This window comes from Stegostoma tigrinum, chromosome 25 (genome assembly GCF_030684315.1).
Source record: "Stegostoma tigrinum isolate sSteTig4 chromosome 25, sSteTig4.hap1, whole genome shotgun sequence".
NCBI lineage: Eukaryota > Metazoa > Chordata > Chondrichthyes > Orectolobiformes > Stegostomatidae > Stegostoma > Stegostoma tigrinum.
The window spans coordinates 33,560,796-33,581,587 of record NC_081378.1 but is presented as its reverse complement, the minus strand read 5'-3'; the positions used below and the strand labels follow the sequence as shown (position 1 = coordinate 33,581,587).

At 40.5% G+C, this 20,792-nt stretch overlaps 1 protein-coding gene across 5 annotated transcripts in view; it reads left to right on the top strand.

The window, feature by feature from the left end:
- tbc1d22a (TBC1 domain family, member 22a) overlaps nucleotides 1-20,792 on the top strand; it is a 365,864-nt gene that overhangs the window by 104,851 nt on the left and 240,221 nt on the right. For 2 of the 5 annotated variants that reach the window (XM_059654624.1, XM_048554224.2), the window contains exons 7-8: nucleotides 193-255; nucleotides 2,457-2,522. The exons of 1 other annotated variant lie outside the window; for it this stretch is intronic. In XM_059654624.1, the coding sequence (XP_059510607.1) occupies nucleotides 193-255; nucleotides 2,457-2,522 (129 nt within the window). The remainder of the gene's footprint in view (nucleotides 1-192; nucleotides 256-2,456; nucleotides 2,523-20,792) is intronic. 2 more of the 5 variants (XM_048554225.2, XM_048554226.2) reach the window with 2 other exon arrangements.

Sequence of the window (20,792 nt, the reverse complement as noted above, 5' to 3'; positions counted from 1 at the left end):
GACAGCATATATGCCACTTCACGCCTGCCAAAAATTGACTCTTTTAGATGTTGATTTCATATATTGGAGAAACATTTGGGCCATTAGTTAATATTTAAAAGCCATTAGACTTTATGGTTTTTAGGTTCAGAAAATGGAAAAATGTTTCAGACAACTTTTTCCTGAAACTTCACTGTTTTTCTAAACCATCAGATTGCCATAGATATTCCTCGTATGACTCCTGAGAGTTTAATACTACAACCAAAAGTAAGAGAGGTAAGAGCTTTGGGAATCAAGTAAAATAAGATCTTTTCCCTGTCTCATCCATCAGTTTCATAACTAAATCTTTTGTAGATGGCTATATGGTTTGATTTTTATAGAGCTGGGTTTATCATTTGACCAATTGCTTTACTTAAAATCAGTGCAATGTATAAGTTATTTTATTGACCATTATTTGTCATACTTAAAAATTGGTATAAATATTACGTTATTTAATGTGTATTAATGATGAAACATGATTTGAGAATCATCCACAAAATTAGTACAGGACTGCCTATTTGGACTTGATTTCATAAATTTTTTTTTCTAATAAGCCACTCTGAAGACAAAACTACAGGTCAGAGGTCAAGTGCAAGAACTGTATCTCTGCTTTTGGCAACATTGCCCTAATTGGCTGTTGCCCTTATTGGTGTTGGTAGGAAAATCACAGGTTTGGACTGGCGTACTCCACTTGGCTGAAATTGCAGTAGTCGGTGCTACATCTGTCACTGATCATTTTGGCTGCTGTAAATTTGTAGGAATAAATAATTTCGATTGATAATGGACATTCTTGTTCAGTTCGGGGTATGACCACACTGCAAAGCTAAGATTCAGAGAAACATTTTCTGTGTTTCAGTTGTGCTTGGATGTGTCTTTCTCCCTTCCTCGTCCTCGTCCTCGTCCTCGTCCTCGTCCTTCTCCTCCCTTCTCCACCCCCCCCCCCCCCCCCATGTATGATCTCAGTTGGAGTACTAAGAGAATATTTGAGACTTGTTTTGCTGAATGGAAATTGCACATTTTTGGATTTTGTTGTGTTAGTACCGCACCCATTGAAACGTGCGCTGCCTGTTTTCAATAGGAAAACAATGGAAGCTTTTTTTGAATTGTGCCGTTCTAGGTCAAAAATGGAGAAAGCAGCTTGATCTGTGTCAGTTTGTGCAGCTTATCAACCTGCAACTGTTATCAGTATACTTCCAGGATGGTTGGAGCTTCACAACTTTAAAAAAATATTGGAATGTGATCTCTTCTACCACCAGATGTGTCTTTGGGGCCAAAGACAGTTTGCGTTATGGGTTGGTTGTAGAAAATGGAAGAGTAGTTATATTAAGCTTTGTTTTCCTTTGGATACTGGAGTGTAAAGACATTTATTTGGAAGCAAGACTCTCCTTTTTAATGCTGTTGATATGTATTAATAAGTTAGTGAGTGATAGCAAAGCTTAGGTTTTATGAAGTATGCAATTGTGGTACATGATTGCAAGTGTAGCTTCAAACCATCACCTTTATCTTCAATCCCAAGAACTGACTTGAATGTTTCCTCATACTAAAACTTATCATGTAACTTCCCCTGTATATAAATGCATGCATACTTGTATGTCTATCTATGCACTGTTTGTGTAGAAATTGACAGACTTGGCAGTTGAATGATTTTGGATGCTGAAGATCACAATTGGACTTAAAGTTCTCAGGCTCCAGTTCTCGGTGTCCAGTTCTCAATCAGAATCATGCTAAGCAGAAAGATTGCACGTAAAAATGAAGTTTTTCAAAAAAGTTATGGTGGTGCTGTCAACTGCTTGCAATTTAACGTTCTAGCAAAGTGATGCGGAAGACCTATGCTGTTGTTACAGTCACCTGGAGTCAAGGAAGTAAATTATCAAATGTAGTTCAAGGAAAAGAATCCAATCTCCAGTGGAAATATTGTGAATCCCAGTCAGAATGATAGTGTTCCTTTGCTTTGCCCTTGCCCATCAAATTCGTTCTAATGCACACGTGCTGCTATCATCCATTGATTATAGCACATAACTTAACCTTTACATTTTTGTAACTGAGTCAAAATATACTGTCAGAAGGCTTACTGAATATTAGGGCATTTGCTGATTGTACTATATGTGGATGGTTCTTGAAACTGTTTCATACAAAAGCGATCAGAACATTCATAAACCTATGAGATATTGGTATTTTTGATTCACCCAGCTCTGCAAAGCATAGCAGGCATGACCAAAAGCTAGGATTCAGAGTTGTTAGGTTGGCTCTGTTGCTAAATGTATTCAAGGAACATTTAACCTTGAATAATAACTTGTCAAAATTTTGAGCATTCCTAAACAAATGGCACGACTGTTCACAGCTTAGAATCCTTGGCTTTGAGCCACAGCTGAAACGCTAGCAAATGTCACCACCAGTAATAAATTGGCCTCTGCTACTTGTTTTCTCTTTATTCACAGATTCATATTGATATTCCAAGAACTAATCCTCTTATTCCTCTCTTTCAACAAGCTTCTGTGCAAAAGGTGAGAGAACTAATAAGTGATCGACCAGTGGTGATTGAATGGTGTAGAAAAAACACTGATTTCACTGTATAATTCACTCTTTCAGCTAACTAGTAAGAAGTTGACACTTGTGTGATTATTTGATTATCACTTACATTGGATTATACGAAAAAAAGCTGAATAATGTTCACCTGCCCTGTTCCATTTCACTTCGGCTGGAGAATCAAGTCGATGTTGCACCACCTCATGCATTGCTGGTCTATCGAGCTGCCTGCTGCACATAACACTTGCATAACATTTGGAATATTAACTTAAATAAACATTCTGTATCGAGTTGGAAAAATTTTTAATGTGTCAGTGTATTAACAAGTGCGACAATTCACTGAGCTAAATTAGTGTGTTAAATTAACTGTTTGTGCCTTTCATTTGTTTAATTTGGCATTAAACTAGGTTTTCAGTAAAAATAAACCAGATTACGCTTTCATGTTTTCTTATTTGTTTTTGTTTCATTTCTACTGTTGGTGACTTGTGATCGTGTGGAAAAGGCTTGCCCTAAGGGACAGCAGCACAATTGTTTTGTTGAAGATATTCTTTTTAACTGGTACTTTTATCCAGGCATTCTTTCAGTCTGCCTTTTCACTGTGGCAATAGGCTAATTGGAATTATTTTACTTGGAAATGCATCTGTATTCCAGTAACATTTCAGTGTTAACCTCAGCAGTGGTTCTAATTAATTGTCTTTTGGCACTGAACAGAACTTGGTATTGAGGGAACTTGTCTCCTGATACTTTAATGAGACCAAGCAAAGCTTCCACAATGAAGTAATTGAACATCTCTGCATGCAGTTTGTTTAGTATACTTAGACATTGTTAACTTGTGTTTGCACCATTTAAAAGTACTGTCTTTAAAGACTGATAATATCATTAACTTTGAACCGTTGAAGCTTCCACCTGTTTAATGCTTCGCCCCTCTTCATGATTCTCCTGCAGCTGTTGCTTTTGCATAACCACTGCTTTACACCTTGCTTTGAGCTGTGTTTTGGTTGATTACTTCGATATTACATAGCTTTTCTAATACCGAAAGGGACAGACTTTAGTGTATCAAGCATATTGATTTAACCCGTTTGTCTGATCTGACTGAAGTGCTGAAAAAAAATGAAAGAACTGTGGATATTGGAAATCAGAAACAAAAACGCATATTGCTGGAAAAAAATCAGCAGGTCTGGCAGCATCTGTGGAGAGAAATCAGAGTTCATGTTTGATGCTGCCAGAACTGCTGATGTTTTTTTCCAGCAATTTGTTTTTGTCATTTGAAATGCTATTCTTCATGAATGGAGTTTGGATACTACTGATAAGGCAATCCGTAATTTTCCATTGCACATTAAGGATTGAGAAAGTGGTGGTGAGCTGCAAACTTAAATGGTCGCTTGGTGTTACATATATACAGCAGTTAGATAGGGAGTTAGATTTTTGACCCAGTGACCATGCAGAAATGGCGATATATTTCAAAGTTAGACAGCTGTATTACTTGAATTGGATAGGCTTGTATGGGCCTCCTTCTCTTCTGCCAAGGCCACCCAGGATTCTGGGATTTCCTGGAGTGGAAGACTTTCCTGAAACATATTAAACCTGAAGATAAGCTAAAACGCAAATAAATATAAAGTGAAAAAATAAAACAATGAAGCTCATCTTATAGTCTTATCTCAATAAAGTTAGGGGCTCTTCAGAACAGCTCCCACTTTTACCTCAGCCATGGGCCTGGATCCAGGCTCCTCCACCCCAATGCCTCAAGTCCCTGCTGCTAAACTGATGACACTGCTGCAACCACGATTCACCATTGGAACCAAGTCACCACTCTGTTGCCATCTTGCCACCATGAACTCCACCATTGCCAACTGGACCAAACTCACCATTGTAGCTGCTGCTGGTGCCGCAGGGTCCTGTGCTAGGACTTCACTTGTCACCGTGGTCATATGTCACTTGTCACATTCATCATCAGATGCCCGGACCTAACTAGGGACCTGGCTGCTTGATGTTTGATAATTTTATTCAAGACACCAAGTTAAAATTGCAGCAGTAGGAATTGACACAAATTATAGAATCAGCAGGGCACATTTAGTGATGACATGAGGACTTCTTCTGTGGCTTCAACTATTGACTACATAAATACATAAGTGATGGAATAAAAAGTGCATTTTCAAGTTAGCTGATGATACAAAGATTGAAAGCAGTTTAGGTTTCAAGTATAACGTTAGAAAGATAGAATAATAGAGCAAATCAATGGAGAGAATGTTTTCAAATGAAATTCAGTGCTTTTAAATTAGATGATTAGTTTTAGGCCTAAATGGGCTTGTAAAAGTGGAAAAAGTAGGAACACTGGAGGCCTGAAGATATATAGGGACGATGTGCATGTATCATTTAAAATATCATGGACTGGTACACTAAATCATAAGGATTATTGGAATGCAAGCATTTATGAAACACTGACTTGAGTTGGGCTGCAGAACCCTGTCACATCTTAAATTTGCGTATTGGGGTGATCTTGAGGCCCATTATCCACAATTGCTTGAAGGTTGTAAAAAGGGTGAGGAAGTTGACTTATTACCTGGTAATTGTCGATCAGGAATGGTTTTTATGATAGGATGATGGCAGTGCACAGTTCAACTGTGTGTGTCTAATTGTGGAGCCTATTACACTGAATCTGCCTTGGAAATAAAAATTCATATTAAATGGTGAAATATATTAGAACATCTCAAGAATTCATAAAATTAGCTCTCAAAATGAGGCCATTCATCCCATCATATCTTTGATGCGAGATATTTGACCAGGACTTTGAACATTAATCCCTATTGTGCTCTCTCTGTATCCAAAACAGTAAGCAAAAGTTTATTCTTTTGTATGATGTTGCCTTCGAAAAACACCAACTACAACTACAGTCACCTCCTAATATTAACTGGTCCTTGTGATGTTTAGCCCTTTGCAGTGATGTGAGCTTCTAAGTTTTGCAGATATTGACGTAATGAGCAATTTGTCTTCTCTTCACTCTCAGCATAATGTATATTTGTTATTACAATGCATAGACTGACATTGTAATTACATATGACTTCAGAAAGATCCAAGAGCTGTTATGAATAACACATCACAGTTGACCATAAACTTAATTTCAGGCTTACGTTCAAACTATTAACAGTTGTTTCTTCACTTGGGTACCTCTGCTTTTCAGAAGTACCCCCACCATTTTAAAAAAAACATAGTCCATGCAAATCAGCCTCTCAGTGTCAAACTTTGCATCTTTCTTGAAATGTGGTCTGCCAACTCTGTACTTAGGTTTCTCACAACTGTGTTTGCATCTATCCAATCAAGTTTCATTCCTGCATTAAAATCTTGAATCTTAGATGTTATCTTCTGTGTTGATTGAGCACTTTGTACTTTTGAACACCCTTTAATGCTTGCCATCATTTTCTGATAATTACTTGATTATTAAGGTCAATGAGTCTGCTCTTGCATGATTCATTCTTAACTGTTGAAAAGTAGCCAAAGCATGTCTAGAAATGACTACTTGTCTTGTCCTGCACTTTATGTCTGGAGTCCTCTCAGGATTCTTTTCTTCTGGTGTTTTAGTTTTCTCTTTTACATGCAGCTGCTTGGTGACAGCATCAAAAAACTTGCATGTGATCTGTCTCCATGTGTACGAAGGAGGCATTTTTCAATCTGTCCAGCAGCCCTCATTCTCAGTCATCAGTTGGTTCGACTGACAACCATTCTTGGCCAATTTGTGGTTTCCTCCAGTTTAAGCATCTGGAAAATCTGGAACTGTCATCTTAACTTGTGACATGTTGTTTGTATTAATTGTATTCTTTCCATTGGAGATTGAAGCAGACTGTTGGCATTTGCAGCACCATCTTAAATTTTGAATTGAGTTTTGTTGCTTATCCCTCATGAAGGCCATCTACTTCGACCTCTGCTTCATCTGTGAGTGACACTGTCAGCTGCACGTTTGGCACTTGCAGATAAATCTTTTGTGCCGTGATCCGCAACTTGTCCAAAGTTCTGCAGCAGGTGTCTGAGTCTGCTCTAATGACAGTGCACAATAAGGTAGTGGTTGTATCACCGGAACAATACAACAGAGACCTGTGCTTAAAGCTTTGAATTTAAAATGTGTTATTCATAATGAGGAGCACAGTGTGTTTGGAATACTGTTTAAAAACCTGACAAGTTGTCTCGTATCATTTAGTGTAGGAAACTGCTGCCCTTAGCTCTTACCTGTACTTGATTCCAATAAGCAGTAACTTTAGCTGCTGTGGTTTTTGATTTGTTCACCGAGCTGGTAGATTGGTTTGCAGATGTTCTGTCACCATACTAGGTAACATCATCAGTGTGCCTACGATGAAGTATTGTTGGTGTGTCCTGCTTGTTATTTATGTGGGTCTGGTCTGGTGTGGCAGCTGGACTCATTACCAGTTCTGCTTCGTAGTGGCTGGTATATGGAGGGGCCTATGGCCACACGTTTGTTGATGGAGTTTCGGTTGGAGTACTGGGCCTATAGGAATTCTCGTGCATGTCTTTGGTTGGCTTGTCCGAGGATGCTTGTGTTGTTCCAGTTGAAGTGTTGGTCACCTTTATCAGAGTGTGTCAAAATGGGTGATAGTTGGTCTCGTGATATTTAGTTGGTGCTCGTGTTCCCTGAGCTACTTTGCTCCTGGTCTGTCTAATATAGTGTTTGTGGCAGTCCTTAAATGGGATTTTATGCACAACACTGGTCCTGTGAGTTGTGGATATGGGATATTTTGTTCTTGTCAGCAGTTATCATAGTGTAGCTGTGGGTTTGTGTGCTACCACGATTTCTCGTGCTCGGTATCTGGTGGTCAGCTCTGAAACGTTCTTGATGTACGGCAGAGTCACTAGTATTTGTGTCTTCCTGTTGTTGTCTGTTGAGTAAGTACCTGCAGACTACGCTTTTTGGGCAGCCCTTGTTTTTAAAGATGCTGATGAGGCGTTCTTTGGCTTTGCGCAGTTCTGGGATGCTGCAGTGTGTTATGGCTCTTTTGCACAGAGTCCTGATGCAGCTTCGTTTGTGGTTGTTGAGGTGGTTGTTTTTGGAATTAAGTATTTGGTCTGTATGTGTGGCCTTCCTGTGTACACTGGCCTGGAGCTCATCATTGGCCCTTCACTCAACCTTACATTCAGGAATGAAAGTCGGTGGTTGTTCTCCTCTTCCCTGGTGAATTTCATGTCACGGACGATGTTGTTGATGAGTAGGTCGGTTTTCTCCAGTTTTGTGTGCTTGATAATGACAAATATGTTATCCTACATGACGGACCCATAATTATGGCTGGATAGTAGGAAGGGCTGTCCATTCTAGTCTTTGCTTTCCTGCTTCAGTTACAAGCCCTGATATGGGTGATCCCATGGGTATTCTGTTGATTTGTTTGCATACCTAGCCATTGAAGACCAAGTGGGTTGTGAGGCATAAATCTAGGAGTTTATGGGTGCTCTTCTTGCTGATGGTGTTGGTGTTGTAGGGGGTTGGCATTACTGTTTTGTCCAGTGTTTCCTTGGTTAGGGGGATGTCCAAGGAGGTCATAGTTTTGTCCTCATCGATTCTGGACTCTGATATTGAAGAATTCTTGTGCTGCGTGGATACAGTGGGTTGAGCAGTTCACTGAGTGTGCCAGTTCCCGTTGTAATTCTTCAGCTAGTCTGCATGATGGTGTACCCTGGAGGGAGACTGTGCGTCTGAGGGGTAGTCCTGGCTTGTGTACTTTGGAGAGTCCATAGAAGTGGGCCGTGTTTGATCATTTCCCCTGTCTGGTGTAATTTCCTTCGGGTGGTAGTGATTTGGTTTTTCAGTTGTGGTGTGTGGGTCTGTCGCCATCTGATGGTAACTCCAGGTATCTGTTACCGTTTGTGCTTTCTTGATGTTTGTTTAGAATGACGGTCATGTGTCCCTTGTTTGCAAGCAGGATCACAATGTTTTTGTCTTTCCTGAGTCCTCCTCAGACCGTCCTTTCCAGTGTGTTCAGGGTATTAGCTTCACTCTTTCCGCTCAATGTTGGCACTGTAGTCTAATGGTCTGTTGGGTTTCATCTGAAAGTCCGCTTTTTTTTAAAGTGGATCCTAGCGTGGCAAGTTTTACTCGCGTCTCTGTCATTTAGTCCGCGTGTCAGGGCAGCTTTTTCAGTACCTGAGTGTGGCCGGTCAGAGGTTTCTTATCCAAGGGTCTTCTCTGTCCGTGTTGTTGCTGAGGGTGAGTTTGCTTAGTTTTTTCCTTTAGGGCCAGTCTTTTCTTTGTCTTCATTGTGTGCTGTTTGATAGTCATCGCTTGTTCCAGTGTTGCAGTCTATTCTTGGCTGGTCGAGTCTGATTATGACAATTTTTGGTGCACAATTTCCTGCTTATAATTGGGAAGACAGTTATGGGTATTGTTGATGATGTAGCATTCTGCGGCTGTTCTTTTTTGCTGTTCTTCGTGCTTGTGGGTGTTGAGAGGTGGTTTTTGCTTTATGCTGTGTGGCATTACTTGTGGCATGGTCTTGAGGCATTCATATAAGAAATAAAACTGCTTGCGGGTGGCGGTCCATCAGATAGGGTAGGTTTCCCACCAGTGGATCAGAGAGAATAGGAACTGCAGCTGCTGGAGAATCTGAGATAACAAGATGTGGAGCTGGATGAACACAGCAGGCCAAGCAGCATCTTAGGAGCAGGAAAACTGACGTTTTGGGCCTAGACCCTTTTCCCATCATTGGGCTAGTTTGAGCATGTTGTGCCCGAAGGTGTTGAAAGTTTTTGAATAGACGTGTAGCTCGGTTTATGAATGGGGTTGTTTGATTTGTTAGCTGAGCTGGTAGGTTGGTTTGCAGGCATTTTGTAACCACGCTAGGTAAGATCAACAGTGCGTCTCCCATGAAGCGTTGTTGGTCTGTCCCGTATAGTACTTGTGTATGAACAATTAGCTTGAAGAAATCAAAAATTCCCTCCACAACTCGAGCTTCAAGTCTCTTCAAAACGTTTTAAATTTTGACTGCTTTCTGAAATGGCCCAATCAGACTATCAAATGATTAAAATCATATGTGCATTTCGTTTTGATTTAGCTCATTGGGTTTAGATGCATGAAACAAAAAAATGAGTTGACTTGGTAAAGTCGTCTTCAATAACAGGAGAATCAACACCAAGGGTATGTTTGTGTCCAGTGCCTTTACCAGTTGGCATGTGGCATGGGTGTCCAAAATCAGAGTGCTTCTTTCAAACTCAATCATTGTAGTGTTGCAGGTTTGTCCTTAGTAACAGGTCAATACTCAATTGATCAGCATACAGTCCACTTAATTGAAGTGATTGGGTAACTTGTATTTGAAGGTTTAACACCATGAAGCATTGTATATTGAAGTGAGTAGTAGAATGCAACCTAAACTTTATCATTTAACTTCGTGAGATTGGAAGAAAACCTTTTGGCTGCTCTTAGTCTAATCTCCTCCTTTGGTTGTTTGGATATAGAATGATTAGGTATTTGCTCCTCTGCACAGTAAGACATTTGAAGAGCTTTACTCTCCAATGAATGAAAGAACCATGGAGGATATTCATTAAGTGTTGTGTTTCGCTAATGATGCAATATCTTAACAGATACAACTGCACGTGCAGCAGTGGCACTATTTTCTCATTAATGCTACTCTTTCTCTCGCAATGGGAACAAATGGTTTGTTATATCAATGACAAGTCAAACAAGTGCATTGTAGTCATTAACAGAACTGTACCGAAGCATGCTAAACTCCATTGAGAGGTACTGTGGTATATGATTGGAAGAGAATGACAAGGGGAAATTGTTTGCATCCCAGAAAGTCGGTCAGACACAGGCCATAAATAGACAAGAAAATACTTTTCTTTTATGCTTACTGCTTTCCCTTAGCAGCTGAATTCATAGGTTATGTTGAACACCATTTGGAAGAAGTATCAAGGATAGCAGGGGTGCAGAATGCACTTGGTGGGGGGGGGGGGGGGGGTGAAAGTACCTACATGACATCATCTATGCCCTTGGTGATTTAGAACAGTAGATTTCTTTGTTGATAACTGTGTTGGCAGGAGTGGCCATTAGATCTGACTTTTGGAGTTGAAGTTCTGCTACTAACCTCAAAACATCCTTCATTGTGTTAAATGGTATTGATAGCGTTCTAAGTGGTATATCTCTTAGTGCACCAAAGCCATCAAGCTAGATTTGTTGATAACAAAGTGTGGAGCTGGATGAACGCAGCAGGCCAGGCAGCATCTCAGGAGCACGAAAGCTGACATTTCGGGCCTAGACCCTTCATCAGAGAGGGGAATGGGGAGACGGTTCTGAAATAAATAGGGAGAGAGGGGAAGGTGGACCGAAGATGGAGAGAAAACAAGATAGGTAGAGACTAGAGTATGGGTGGGGAGGTAGGGAGGGGATAGGTCAGTCCAGGGAAGACGGACAGGTCAAGGAGGTGGGATGAGGTGGTAGGTAGGAAATGGAGGAATATGAGTTTGCTTGGAAACCCTGCAGCCCAATGGTATGAACGTGGATTTCACAAGCTTCAAAATCTCCCCTTTCCCTACTGCATTCCAAAACCAGCCCAGTTCTGCCCCTCTCCCCACTGCATCCCAAAACCAGCCCAGCCTGTCTCCACTTCCCTAACCTGTTCTTCCTCTCACCCATCCCTTACTCCCCCCTCAAGCTGCACCTCCATTTCCTACCTACCACCTCATCCCGCCTCCTTGACCTGTCCGTCTTCCCTGGACTGACCTATCCCCTCTCTACCTCCTCACCTATACTCTCCTCTCTACCTATCTTCTTTTCTCTCCATCTTCGGTCCGCCTCCCCCCCACCTCCCTATTTATTCCAGTTCCCTGTCGCCATCCCCCTCTCTGATGAAGGGTCTAGGCCCGAAATGTCAGCTTTTGTGCTGCTGAGATGCTGCTTGGCCTGCTGTGTTCATCCAGCTTCACACTTTGTTATCTTGGATTCTCCAGCATCTGCAGTTCCCATTATTACTGGAACACATTGTGAGTTGTACATACCATGTTGTCTTATTGGAGCAGTGAGTGATGATGAGCGAAATGCTAATAAAAATGGTGAAAATCAATTATGTAGGTAAATTGGCTAAAAACATGCAGTGTAACAGCTAGACCCTCTGACGGTAGTTGAAGTGGACGTGACACATTTTTTGAATGTGAATGTGGAATTGATGATCTGGAACAGGGAAATGGCAGATTATTTACTGTGTTATTTTGCAATGATCTTATTGGAAGACACCATAAATGACCTGAAGATTTCAGAAAAGCCAAATGCTAATGGCAAGAAATGTCTTGTAATAGCCTATATCATGACAGACAGAGTATTTGATATGCTATTGGGACTGAGGAAGACATGTTGCCTGATTGCTTGCATCCTAGCATTTGAAACAGAGGTTGAACAGACGACATCATCTGACCGAAGACATCAGTGAAAATGTTCCAGAACTCGCTGGATTCTGTTACAGTTTCAACTTTGCAAATGTTTAATATGACATTGGAGTTCCTAGAGGATATAAAAGGCAGTTGATAAGAGGACTTGTCACTTTGGGTTTCTGGAAGGTATCTGATAATGTGTCACATAAAACACTATTGTACAAGATAGGTGCTCAAAGTATGTTGGGATAGTGTATTAGCATGGGTTGAGGATCGGTTAACAAACATATAACTGAGTTGGGATTAATGGGTCTTTAAATACCTAAGTAGTAAGTTAGGACCTAACTAATAGGTTTCAATTATTTATTAACTGTTAATGATTTAGAGGAGGGGGCAGAGTACAATGTATGCACATATCCAGAAATAAGTGTGAGGGCAGGTTGTGGTGAAGGCATAAGGAATCTGAAAAGGCATATAATTTTGTTGAGTTAGTGGGCAAAAAGTTGGCGGATGCAGTTTAACGTAGTAAAGTGAGGCCATGCCCTTTGGTCGGAAGTATCAAAATGCAGGCTATTGTTGAAATGGAGAGACATATGAAAAACAAGCAGTGCAGAGGAATTTGAATGTTCTTGTGCGTGAAACACAAGTCAGCATGCAGGTGCAGTAAATAATTAGGGAGGCAAATAGAATTTTGGTCTCCATTGTTAGGAATTTGGAATATAAAAATGAAGATGTCTTCACAATGTACAGTTCTAGCATGTTGAAGGGATCAACTGGAATTGGAGGCTGTTTACTTGGGATTCACAAGGCTGATTCCTGGGATGAAGAGATTGATTTATCAAGAGTGGCTGACAGTTTAGGCTTTTATTCATTTAGAGTTTAGAAGAATGAGGTGCAATCTGAAATGTAGAAGATGCTGAGGGGTATGATGCTGTAGATGGTTGAGAAGACATTCTCCCTAACACGGGAATCTTGAACTGAGGGATGTAACAACAGAATTTAAGGGAATTTTGTTAAAATCAAGATGTGAAGGAATTTCTTAGAATAGTGAGTGTTCGGAAAACCCTACCCCAGAGAGTGAGGGAAGATAGACTGTTGAAAACGTTTAAAGATGAGCTAGATAGATTTTTGAAATATGAAGGAGTTGAGGGCTTTGAGGAGTTGCTGCAAAAGAGGTGTTGTGGTCTGGAGCAGATGAGCCATTATCTTTATTGAATGGCAGGGCAGGATTGAGGGGCTGAGTGATCTCTTCCTCCTAGTTCTTAGATTCTTTTGGGTCTATTTGTTGGCGTATGAGAATTGTAAAAATGGGTAGAGTTCGAGTTAAAAGTTAGCTATTCTTTTTTGCATTGGTTAAAAATGATTACAAGAAATAATTACTTGCTTACTATGAAAGATCTGATGTTCATATTCTTTTAACTTGAATTACACTGTCAGAATTTGGGCAGTTTGGTGGTTTAACAAAGTTTTCTCATTTGTGATGGATTTGGAAAGAAAGGAGCTTGTTAAGTTGTCACAAATGGGTTTTTTTTGCTTCAAGGTAAAAGGACTGATCCAATTTGGCCAATTATTACCTCATCTCTCAATTTTTGGTGGAGTCATGGAACTGATCATTGAATGTACTTTAAAACAGTATGTACTCTTCAGGAACCCACCAGCGAGTTTGGGTTTTTTAATTTCCATCTTGCCTTAGTCCAAATACAGGTGGAAAGGCAGATTTCCAGAGGATAAGTGCTAAAATGTGATCATGAGGTGGTGCTTAGATTGTCTCTTTGTGAAGCTAGCTATTGCCTGGCACTTGAGCTGAATGAATGTTATTTAGCACTTAACAGCCTAAATATGGGTATTGTCCAAGTGTTACTCCAAAGCAAGGAGTGCTTCATGATAAGGAATTGCAAATGGACATGCAGACTTGCAATCAAGGGTGAATACTCATATTTCTGACTGTAATGGAGCAACAATTGTTGATATAACAGCTGAAAACAGTTGAACGTAGGAGTGTCTCACAGCTACACTCTGCCAAGATGGTGGGCCAACGGTACAACAGCCATTTTTTTTGTGCTGCACAGAATTACATTACCCCTGTTGATTTTTACTAGTTCTTCTTGGTCCCACACTTGATTGAATGCTAACCTTGAGTTAACAGTCATCAATCCGTTGCCACTTTTTTAAAACTGTCTTTGCCCACAGTATGCCCACTAATTATATGATATTTCAAATCAAGTAATCCTTGGAGAGGGAGGTGGGAACAGAGAAGGGCCATTCAGTAGTTATAAACTGAAAACAATTGTGAAATCTTCAGTCTTTTTGATTTGCGCTCATGCTGATTCACAACTGGAATAGGCAGGACTGCAGAGTGTTCGTCGTGGAGTTATTTGCCTCTAGCATATACTGCCTGTTCCATTTAGCCGTCATATCATCTGCAGTAATAGAGTTCTCAGTTTTGCCCCTCAGTATTGGTCTGTGTACATTTTTCTCTTCTTTGTGAACAAGACTTGGCCATCAGGCTCACTGGTTAGAATGCTCATCCTTTCTGCTCTGGTGGCCTCACTGTATCTGTCACTTTATCTAGCTTTACAACTCCAAATCAGATTTGACTCAGTCACCCCACTTCTTCGGTCTTTATTTCATCACCATGCTATGGCCATGAGCTCTGGATTTCTTTCCTTGAACACTTTCAGTGCTCTTTAACTCAGATTTATGAGACAGACCTATCTGTGAACTGCAATATCTTTTTGCTTGCCCTGACACATGTTTCTCTCTGAGACCATTGTGAAGCTGTTTCGGATTTGTCCTGACATGGAAAATGCAATATAAATGCACCTTGTTGTAATTGCTATGGGTAGACAGGTGTTGTTGCTGTTATCAATGCTTCCTCTTGTTCATATGATTCATAGGCGTGGGGTCAGTTTGCACATGTGTCTCAATGATATCCAGCTCTCTCTTGCCCTACCACCTGTTCTTCCATTGTAACTGTATTCTCAAACTGTCTAATATTTAATCTTGGATGACATACAGTTCTCTGCAGATAAAGATTATATGATTAAAGCTATTAATTATTTTATAGATGAAGAGTAGCTTTTGTGTTAAATATAATTCTGTAACACAGGAAACACTGTGCAATGCACTATGCCTGTTGATGGATTAAATGTGTGTTTGTGACTAGAGACTTCTCTGAAACAAGTTGGTGCAGTCTTAAAAGAAGTTTACATGCAAAAAAAAAAGCTTTTGGTCTTGCTTTGAGGAAGAACAAGAGCTCTTCTAGTACGTGAGCTAAAATTATTTGGCTGTGAACATAGGAGGTATGGTTGCTCAGTTGGGCGATGACACTATAATGGGAGATGAAGTGGATAGTGAAAAAGGTTACTTCAGAGTGTGATAGGATCTTGATCAGATGGGCCAATGGGCTGTGGAGTGGTAGATGGACTTTAATTTGATAAATGTGAGGTACTACATTTTGAAAAGGCCAGTCAGGGCTGAAACTCTTTAATGGTAAGGCCCTGAGGAGTGTTGCTGAATGAAGAGATCTTGGAACATGGGTTTAAATTTCCTTGAAAGTGGAGTTGCAGGTAGATAGGATATTGAAGGAGGTGTTTGCTATGCTTGCCTTTATCGACTAGAGCATTGAGTAAAGCAGTTGGGAGGGCATGTTGCAGCTGTACAGGACACTTCTGGAATACTGCTTGCTATAGGAATGTTGTGAAACTAGAAAGGGTTTAGAAAAGATTTACAGGGGTTTTGCCAGAGTTGGAGGATTTGAGCTTGAGGTAGGGGCTGGATAGTCTGGGGCTAATTTCCTTGGAGCATCAGAGGCTGAGGGGTAATCTTTGAGAAGTTTATAAAATCTGAGGGGCATAGATAGGGTGAATAGCCAAGGCCTTTGCCTCAGGGGAGGAGAGTCAAAACTAAAGGGGAAACTTTAAGGTGAGAGGGGAAAGATTTCAAAGGGACCTTAGGGGTGACCTTTTTCATGCAGGGGGTGCTGTGTGTATGGAATGTGCTTGCAGAGAAAGTAGTGCAGGCAGTTACAGTTACAACATTCAAAAGGCATTTGGTTGGGTCCAAGGTTGGAAGGGTTTTAAGGGATATGGGCGAAATGCTGGCACATGGCACTAGATTAATTTAGGGTATGTGGTTGGTATGGGCGAGTTGGACTGAGGGTCTGTTTCTGTGTTGTATATCTTTTTACCTCTTTGACTCTGAGAGTGGTTGTGTGTGTGTTGTTTTGTACAATATTTTTTCACCTTTTGTAATGGAATTAGAATCAATGTAATTTTATTCATCCTGTGGGGCAAATGTCATGACAACACAGGAGAAACCAAAAGTGCTGATAAATGTACTGAACTGATTCCACCCATTCATGCTGTAACTTTTAAAAAAAACCCTGGCCTCGTGAGCTGTTCAACTTGTTGGATAGGAGTGGATCACTCAGTATCTCTGTCTCCTTGTTTCTTCACAAAAACACAGGACAAAGTACACCTCTTACTCCACCTTAGTGTCAACACAATGTGCATAAGAACTGTGTGGTTTTCACTTAAACCATTGTTCTATCTCGTCTAATCTGCAGAAGGTGGATTGGTGAAGACCACGTCATGAAGATTTTTCTTTTCCTTGTTTTGGTTCTGTCTTTGCTTGCTGCAGCCCCAGACTGGCTATTCAATTTGGCCAGCTCAGTAAAAGTGGTGATGCTGAGTCATTCTTGTAATGGACAATAACGGTCCTTGCTCCACTCAATGGTTTTTCTGTATTTTCTTTAGCATTAAGCGGTATTCATTCATCAGCTGAGATTGGTGAACAATGGTAATCAACAGGATGTTTCTTTAGTCATGTTTAGTATGCCATGACGCATCATGGGTGTGGCATCAATGTTGCAGATATCTTGGGTGAGTCCCTTCCATCTGTATGCTCCTGTGCTGCTACACATTGTAGGTCTGTCTTGCTGGTTAGATGGGACATACTTGGACATCTGAGAGTCCAATTCTGTGAATCTGACTCTCAGGCTATCGTTTGATTTTCCAATTTTGGTGATTCCAAATGACGCTGCTAGATACTGTCAGGGTCATTCATCTGACTTGTTTGTAGCAACAATGGATCAGAAATTAAATCAGAATTTTACAGCCACAAAGAGAAAGAGGGTCTTACTGAGACACTTACCTGAAAGTGGGAAATCCAATATTCAATGCGTCACCAATTACAGGAATGAATTTTAGCAATGTGGGAGACGAAACCTGATTTTGTCTTTTCACTGAGTCTTAGCAGTTCCATTTTTTTTTAAAAAGATTGTTAATATTCCAAGTACTTGGTACGGAAAGAGTTAAGTGGTTTATAAAGTTTCAGATTGAACCTTAAACATCTGCATTCTGAGCTTCCCAGGTGGTTTAAGATAAATAAGGAACGTTTGAAACAATAAATCTGTGTGAGTGAAAAAATGAGATTAATATGAAACGTTTCTAGCTGGAGGATAATTTATCATCTTAATTTATTCATGAGAATATAAATCTGCACTGGTAATTTGTTCATTGTGTGAGCTTTGCATTTGCTTAAGAATGGCAGCAAACCAACTAAAATCTTAAAGTAAAACAGCAAATGCTGAAAATACATAACAGGTCAATCAGAACGAAAGATGATGAAGGGTCAGCATTATTAACTAGCTAAATGATCAGAATAACAATTGCACGGGACCAATTTTCGCTGAAAGTGGCGCACTGTCCTGCCTGGAAAATGTATCGTCATTCTTTCATTGTCATGAGGTGAAAATCCTGGAGCTTCTTTCTGAACAATACTCTGGATGTACCTATTCTACCATATAGACGGCATTGATTCAAAACTGTGACTTATAATCACCTTGAGGGCAATTAAGAAATGCAAAGAGATGCTGCCCTAACTGGTGCTCCTACATTCCTTGAACGAAGGAAAAAAACAGCTGTATTTCAGTTGCTAGTTATGAAGCTGCTGTTCTTGGGGCTTTGAGAGTTGTGGATATTTTGGTAAATGGGAGTTGCTCAAAAACCTTGCAAAGATGAAAATATACGATGTGCTTCATCACCAATAGTTTGGTGATGGGTTATAACTTGCACCAATCAGCACTGACTACGTTGGCTGCTGGGTGACTGCGGATTGGAACTGTACGTCCCAGGATATTCTGTATTTAGGAAGGACAGGCAAAAAGGAAAAAAAGGAGTGGCAACACTGGTTAAAGAGGAAATTAGCACAACAGTGAGAAAGGATATTAGCTGTGGCAATGTGGAGTCTGTATGGGTAGAGCTGAGAAATACCAAGGGACAAAGAAAATTTACAGATGTAATATTTAGACTCCCAAACAGCAGTGGTGATTTTGGGAATGGCATTAAACAGGAAATTAGAGATGCATCTGATGAGAAAATATCGATGATTGTGTTTTAATCTACACATTAATTGGGCAATTCAACTCAGCCATAATACTGTAGAGGAGAAATTTCTGGAATGTATACTGGATGGTTTATTTGGCCAATATGTGGAGGGGGTGAGAGAGAGCAGGCCATTCTTAGAGTGGGTACTGTGTAATGAGAAGGGAATCATTGCCAGTACAGCTGTGCTATTCCCTTTGGGAATGAACATTCATGACGTGATAGAATTTTTTTTTATCAAGATGGAAATTGAAGTATTTGATTTGGAGACTTGGTTGCTGAATCTTAATAAAGGAAAGAATGAACATATGAGCCATGTGTGGGCCTTGATAGATTAGGGAGAGTTATTTAAAGGTATCACAGCGGATAGGCAATGGCAAACATTAAAAAAAACGAATGGGGACCTGCGGGAAGTGTTTATTCCTGTCTGGTACAAAAGCAAAATGGTTAAGACCAATCCATGGCTGACAAAGGAAATTACAAACAGTATCCAATCTAAGGAAGAAGCATACAGATTGACCAAGAAAAATAATACGTCTAAGGATTGGGAGCAGTTTAGAATTCAGCAAAGAAGGACCAATGGATTGATACAGTAAAATACTGTAAGAAAATAGTGTACGAATGTAAGCTTACAGGGAACATGAAGACTTACACCAAGGGTTGCAATAGGTATGTGAAGAGAAAGAGTTTGGTGAAGACAAAGTCCCCTGCAGACAGAAATTGTGGAATGTATAATACGGCACAAAGAAGTGGCTAAGCCGCTGTATACATGCTTTCGTTCTGTCTTGACAAAAGCGGCCCCAAATCAGACACCAGAAATATTGGCGAAAGTAAGATTTAATGAGAGGGAAGAATTGAGGGCAATCAGTATTAGTGGTGCTGGGAAAACTATTAGGATTGAAGGTGGATAAATTCCCAGGGCCTGATAATCTACATCCCAGAGTACTTAAGGAAGTGGTTCCAGAAATAATGGATGGATTGGTTGTCATCTTGTGGGATTCCATAGAATCTGGATCAATCCCTGCAGATTGGAGGGTAGCTAATGACACTCCAGTATTAAAAAAGAGAGTTAGAGAGAAAACACAGTTATAGAACGTAAGCCTAGCATTGGTAGTAGGGAAAATTGTCAAATCCAATATTAAGGACTTTATAGCACAGCATTTAGAAAGAAGTGGCAGAATCAGACAGACTTCACATGGATTTATGAAGGGGAAATCAGGCTTGACAAATCTGATGGCGTTCTATGAAGATGGAACTCATAGAGTTGACAAGGGGGAGCCGGTCAATGTGGTATATTTGGACTTGGAGAAAGTCCCGCACAAGAGATTATTGTGCAAAATTGAAGTGCCTAGGATTAGGGGAAATGTACTGAGATGGATTGAAAACTAGTTGGCAGAGGAGAAACAAAAAGCAGGAATTAATAGGTCCTTTTCAAATTGGCAGGCAGTAACTGACAGGGTGCCATAGGACTTGGTCCTGAGACTCCAGCTATTCACACTACATAGTAATGATTTGGATGAGAGAACAAAATGTAACATCTCCAAGTTTGTAGATGATGCCAAGTTGGGTGGGAGGGTGAACTGCGACGAGGATGTAGACATCCTTCAGCATGACCTGGATAGGTTGGGTGAGTGGGCAAATCAATGGCAGATGCAGTATAATTTGAATAAATGTGAGGTTATTCACTAGAAGTCAAAGTGAGAAGGCATATGAATGTCTGAAATGGCTGTAAATTGGGAGAGTGGAGTGTTCAGCAAGACCTGGGTGTTCTTGTACACTAGTCGCTGATGGTAAGCATGCAGGTACAGCAAGCAGTAAAGGCAAATGATATGTTGACCTTCGTTACAAAAGGTTTTGTGTACATTAGCAGGGATGTGTTGTAGTTGTACAGGCCCTTGGTGAGGCCACACCTAGAATATTGTGTGTAGTTTTGGTCGTCTTTTCTGAGGAAAGATGCTCTTGTTCTCGAGGGAGTGCAGTGAAGGTTTATCACGCTGATTCTGGTGTTGGCATGACTGATTGTTTTCACTGGATTGTTTGGGATTGTTGGGATTGGGATTGTTTTCACTGGAGTTCAGATGATTGAGGGGGAAATCTCACAGAGACTTAGAAAATTCTAACAGGACTGGACAGAGTTGATGCAGGGATGATGTTTCTGATGGTGCGTATGCCCACAGATAGGGGTCACAGTCTGAGGATTTGGGGTCTAACATTTAGGATGGAGATGAGGAGACCTTTCTTCACCCAAAGAGCAGTGATCCTGTGGAATTAATTACCACAGGAAGTAGTTGATGCCAAAACCTTCAATGTTTTCGCAAGATGGCTAGCTATAACGCTTCAGGTGAATGGGATCAAAGGTTATGGGGAGAAAACAAGATGAGGCTATAGAGAGAAAACAAGGGTAGGCTATGGAGTTGGACCATCAGCCATAATTGTGATGAATGGTGGAGTTGTCTCAATGGAGCAAATGGTGGCCTCCTGCTCCTATCTTCTATGTTTCTGTTAGTA